Source organism: Trachurus japonicus, chromosome 20 (assembly GCF_045865225.1).
Source record: "Trachurus japonicus isolate A0001 chromosome 20, Traja_1.0".
In the NCBI taxonomy this organism is placed as follows: Eukaryota; Metazoa; Chordata; class Actinopteri; order Carangiformes; family Carangidae; genus Trachurus; species Trachurus japonicus.
The window spans coordinates 275,403-281,578 of record NC_140926.1 but is presented as its reverse complement, the minus strand read 5'-3'; the positions used below and the strand labels follow the sequence as shown (position 1 = coordinate 281,578).

General features: G+C 35.9%; 1 protein-coding gene across 1 annotated transcript in view; it reads left to right on the top strand.

Moving 5' to 3' along the window:
• Window positions 1–1,241: 1,241 nt before the first annotated feature.
• The window catches only part of LOC146965774 (ferric reductase 1-like), a 40,443-nt gene continuing 35,508 nt past the window's right edge, over window positions 1,242–6,176 (top strand). The window contains exon 1 of the mRNA XM_085763946.1: window positions 1,242–1,428. Coding sequence (XP_085620072.1) covers window positions 1,242–1,428 — 187 coding nt within the window. The remainder of the gene's footprint in view (window positions 1,429–6,176) is intronic.

Here is a 6,176-nt window from a genome sequence, read left to right as displayed (position 1 = left end):
GCATGTTTGACACCCCTGGCCTAGATGTATGAATGGGATATATTTGGGTCTTTTTCTATAAAATGACTGGACTATATAGTGAATGGAATAATTAATGAAATGATAAATATCATGCTTTACAAAGACACACACAGAACTGGATTAATAATATTATGTTATTCATTCTTCAGCTGCAGTGAAGGGACAGATAATGTAGGGGACATTGATTACTATCTAACTCCTTCTTCTTATCAGTCATAAATAACCAGAAACAGAATAGAAATGTTTTTATTGACGAGAGCAGTAGAAGGAACTTTACAGCACAAGGAACGTGACGTGGTGTCAGGTACAAACACAAACAGTACAAAAAATAGATAAGAAAACAAAGAAATGAAATAAAGATACGAAGAAAAAAATATTCTAGTGCAAAAAATATGTAGATATATATGTACAGGGGCAGACGATGTTGTTATTATGGGATGTAACGTAGGGATGTCCCGATCTGATCACGTGATCGTAAATCGGGGTCGATCACGTGGTTTCAGACGTGGATCTACTGTGCTAATATCATGACATGTCTTACAATACTGCAATAACTGTCATGTAAATGGGCTTGTTATAGAGTATTACTGTGGTATTGTTACATCCCTAGTAGAGCACAAAGAACACAAACATAGTGGGATGATACAGTCGATCTACATTAAAAACTTTACTGCATTGCCAAAGTATCGGATCAGGACTCGGTGTCGGCAGGTACTCAAAATCAAATGACTCGGACTCGGTGATCTGGACATCGCTAATGTAAAACCCTCTGAGATGAACTGGTGGTAACAACAGGCTATACAGATACAACTGCCTTCTTCCTGTCACATGACTGAGCTGCACCTGAGGGGGGGGGGGGGCTGGGGGGGGGTTGGGGGGGGGGGCAGGAGCATCTTTTGTTCACAGACATCTTTCTCAGATTTCTTCATTTCTGCCGAGTCATGGTGAGGAGTGGAGACCCCCTCCCCCCCCACCCCCACCCCCACACACACACCTCCACCTCCACCCCCCCCCCCCCCACCTCCACCTCCACCTCTCTCCCTACACAACATCAACATGTTGCTGTGCGTCAGTTCCTCCTCCCCCTCCCTCTCATTGTCTCACCTGAGCTCAGGTGCGTTGCAGCCTTGGAGCCTTGGAGCTTTGTGTCTTTGTGTCTTTGTGTGTGTCATTGTGTGTTAGTGTGTCTGTGTTGCTGAGCTCTGGGTGGAAGAGGAGCGATGGCGGCTGTCGTCCTGCTGCTGGTTGCCGTGGCGTTGCCGGGGGCTCGGGGCTTCAGCTCTGGTCTGGTGACGGTCAGCTGTGAGGACCTGAGCCCCCGCCACCTCGGACTGAGCCCCCGGGCCGAGCCGCCGCCGTTCACCGTCACCGTGGAGACCAGCAGCTCCTCACCGGGGGAGTTCACAGGTAAATCACTGCTCTGCTCTGTTAAAGGGCCAGTACGCGCACTCACCTGAGGAGAGACCGGGCAGAGTCTGAGTTTCATAGGATAGAATAGAATAGAATGGAATGGAATGGAATGGAATAGAATGGAATAGAAAAGAATGGAATGGAATGGAATAGGATAGAACTGAATAGAATGGAATGGAATGGAATGGAATAGAAAAGAATGGAATGGAATGGAATGGAATGGAATAGAAAAGAATGGAATGGAATGGAATGGAATGGAATAGAATAGAAAAGGATAGAATGGAATGGAATGGAATGGAATATAATAGAATGGAATGGAATGGAATAGAATGGAATAGAAAAGAATGGAATGGAATGGAATGGAATGGAATAGAATAGAAAAGAATAGAATGGAATGGAATGGAATGGAATATAATAGAATGGAATGGAATGGAATGGAATAGAATAGAAAAGGATAGAATGGAACGGAATAGAATGGAATAGAAAAGAATGGAATGGAATGGAATAGGATAGAACTGAATAGAATGGAATGGAATGGAATAGAAAAGAATGGAATGGAATGGAATGGAATGGAATGGAATAGAATAGAAAAGGATAGAATGGAATGGAATGGAATGGAATATAATAGAATGGAATGGAATGGAATAGAATGGAATAGAAAAGAATGGAATGGAATGGAATGGAATGGAATAGAATAGAAAAGGATAGAATGGAATGGAATGGAATGGAATATAATAGAATGGAATGGAATGGAATGGAATAGAATAGAAAAGGATAGAATGGAATGGAATAGAATGGAATAGAAAAGAATGGAATGGAATGGAATAGGATAGAACTGAATAGAATGGAATGGAATGGAATAGAAAAGAATGGAATGGAATGGAATAGGATAGAACTGAATAGAATGGAATGGAATGGAATGGAATAGAAAAGAATGGAATGGAATGGAATGGAATGGAATGGAATAGAATAGAAAAGTATAGAATGGAATGGAATGGAATGGAATATAATTAGAATGGAGATGGAATTTGAATAGAATGGAATAGAAAAGAATGGAATGGAATGGAATGGTAATAGAATGTAATGAGAAAGAGAAATGGAATGGAATGGAATAGGATAGAACTGAATAGAATGGAATGGAATAGAATGGAATATAATAGAATGGAATGGAATGGAATGGAATGGAATGGAATGGAATAGAATGGAATAGAAAAGAATGGAATGGAATGGAATAGGATAGAACTGAATAGAATGGAATGGAATGGAATGGAATAGAAAAGAATGGAATGGAATGGAATGGAATGGAATAGAATAGAAAAGGATAGAATGGAATGGAATGGAATGGAATATAATAGAAAGTCTGGAAAGGAATTAGAAAATAGTATGAATAGAAAAGAATTGGAATGGAATTGGAATGGAAGTGGACATAGAAATGGGAAATTAGAAAAGTATGTGAATGGACATGGGAATAGGAAAAGAACTGAATAGAATGGAAAATGGAGAATAGGAAATGAGAATATAATAGAATGGTATGGAATGGGGGAATAGAATGGAATAGAAAAGGAATGGAAATTGGAATGGAATGGATATGGAATAGAATAGAACAGGATAGAATTGGAATGGAAAGGAAAAGGGAATATAAAATAGAATGGAATGGAATGTGAAATAGTGGAATAGAAAAGACTGGAATGGAATGGAATGGAATAGGAATAGGATAGAACTGAATAGAATGGAAGGGGAATTGGAATGGAATTAGACTGGGATATTAATAGGAATGGAAAAAAATGTAATGGAATGGATTAGAATGGAATAGCAAAAGGAATGGAATGGAAATGGAATGGGGAAGGGATAGAATAGAAACAGAACTAGAATGGAATGAGAATTGGAATGGAATATCATATAAATGAAATGGACTGGATTCGAACGGAATTAGGAAAAGAATGGGATTGGAATGGAATAGTATAGAAAAGTAATCGAATGGAATGGAATGGAATGGAATAGAATAGAAATGGAAGGGAATGGAATTGGAATAGAAAAAAGAATAGAATGGAATGGACATAGAATGAATAATAATAGAATGAGAATGGAATGGTATAGAATGGAATAGAAAAGACTGGAAATGGGAATGGTAATAGGAATAGAATAGAAAGAATAGAATGGAATGGAATTGGAATGTGAATGGAATGGCAATAGAATGGACTGGAATGGAATGGAATGGAATGGACAATTAGAAACAGAAATAGAAATGGTAATGGGAATGGACTAGGAAAAATAGAATAGGAAAGAGTGGAATGGAATGGAATAGAATGGATTGGAATGGAATGGGAATGGAATGGATGAATTGTATTAGAATGGATGGAATTAGAATGGAAGTAAAAATAGAATAGAATAGAATGGAATGGAATGGAATAGAATAGAATAGAATAGAATAGAATAGAATAGAATAGAATAGAATGGAATGGAATGGAATGGAATAGAATAGAATAGAAAATAATAGAATAGAATGGAATGGAATGGAATGGAATAGAAAGGAATGGAATGGAATGGAATGGAATAGAAAGGAATGGAATGGAATGGAATGGAATAGAATAGAATAGAATAGAATAGAATAGAATAGAATGGAATGGAATGGAATGGAATGGAATGGAATGGAATAGAATGGAATGGAATGGAATAGAAAAGAATAGAATGGAATGGAATAGAATGGAATATAATAGAATGGAATGGAATGGAATAGAATGGAATAGAAAAGAATGGAATGGAATGGAATGGAATGGAATAGAATAGAAAAGAATAGAATGGAATGGAATGGAATGGAATGGAATGGAATAGAATAGAATAGAATGGAATGGAATGGAATGGAATGGAATGGAATAGAATGGAATGGAATGGAATGGAATAGAATGGAATGTAATAGAATAGAATGGAATGGAATGGAATAGAATTTGAATAGATGGAAATGGAATGGATAGATAGAATAGAAAATAATAGAATAGAATGGAATGGAATGGAATGGAATGGAATGGAATAGAATGGAATATAATAGAATGGAATAGAATGGAATAGAATAGAATAGAATGGAAAGGAATGGAATGGAATGGGAAAGGAATAGAAATAGAAATAGAATGGAAAGGAATGGGACTGGAATGGAAATAGAAATAGGAATAGAATGGTAATGGAAATGGAATGGAATAAGAATAGAATAGAATGAACGAATGGAATAGAATGGAATAGAATGGAATGGAATTGAATAGATCGAAATGGAATAAAGGATTAGAATAGAATGGAAGAATGGAATAGAAATGGAATGGAATAGAATGGGAATAGAATGGAATAGGAATGGAATGGAATGGATGGAATGGGAATGGAATGGAATGGAATTGGAATAGGAATTATGAATGGGGATAGAATGGAAGAGATTGGAAAAGGAAAGTAGGAATAAATAATAGAATGGAATAGAACTGGAATGGACTAGAATGAATGGAATGGAAAATAGAATAGAATAGAATGGAATAGAATGGAATAGAACTGAAGATGGAATAAATGAATAATGAATAGAATAGAATTAGAATCGGATAGAATGGAATGGAATGGATTAAAGGAATGGAATGAAATTTGAATAGAATGGAATGGGAATAGAATGAATGAATAGAATGGAATGGAATGGAATAGAAGGATGGAAATAGAATGGAATGAATAGAAAGGAATTAGAAATGAATGGAATGGTATGGGAATAGAATGGAATATTAAATAGAATGGAATAGAATGAGTGAATGGAATCGACTAAATAAGAACGTATGGATGAATCGGAATGGAATAGAATAACGATAGAATGATAAGGAATGGATTGGGAATGGATATTGAATAGAATTGGAATGGATTAGAATGGAATAGGAATGGGATATAGAATAGGAATAATGGAAATGGAATAGAATAGAAATAGGAAATAAATGGAATGGGGAATGAATAAATAATTGAATGGAAATGAATGGAATAGAAGAGAATAGAATAGAATAAGGAATGGAATAGAAATGGATGGAATGGAATAGAATTGAATAGAAAGAATATGAATATAATGGAATGGATTAGAATGGAATATAATAAGAATGGAATAGACATTGATTGGATATGAACAGAATAATAGAAGGAAAGGGAATGGAATAGAATGGGAAATGGAATAGGAATGAGAATAGAATAGAAACAGATATGGAATATAATAAATGGAATGGCCAAGCATGGAATATAATAGAATATAATGGAATAGCCAATGGAAGAAATAACGCATTGGAATGTAATGGAAATGGGAATAGAATAGAGGGATTAGGAATGTAATAGAAAGGAAGGAAGTGGAATGGACTGGAATATGGCATAGAATAGAAATAGAATGGAATAAATGGAATGAGAATGGGGAATATAATGGGAATGGCAATAGATGGACATAGAAAGGCAACTGTCATGGCAATAGGACGTCAAGAGAATGGAATGTGATAGGAATAGAATGGACTGGAAAGGAATGGAATGGAATAGCAATGGAATGGAATGAGAATGAATGGAAATAGAATGGAATTTGAAATGAATGGAATAGAACAATACAGATTAAAAATGTGAATGGAATGGAATGAAAGGAATAGAATAGAATAGAAATAGACTATAATGGAATAGAATTGAATAGAATTGTAATGGAATCGAAGGAATGGAATATAATAGGAATAGCAAATAATAGCCACTAATGGATGAATAGAATG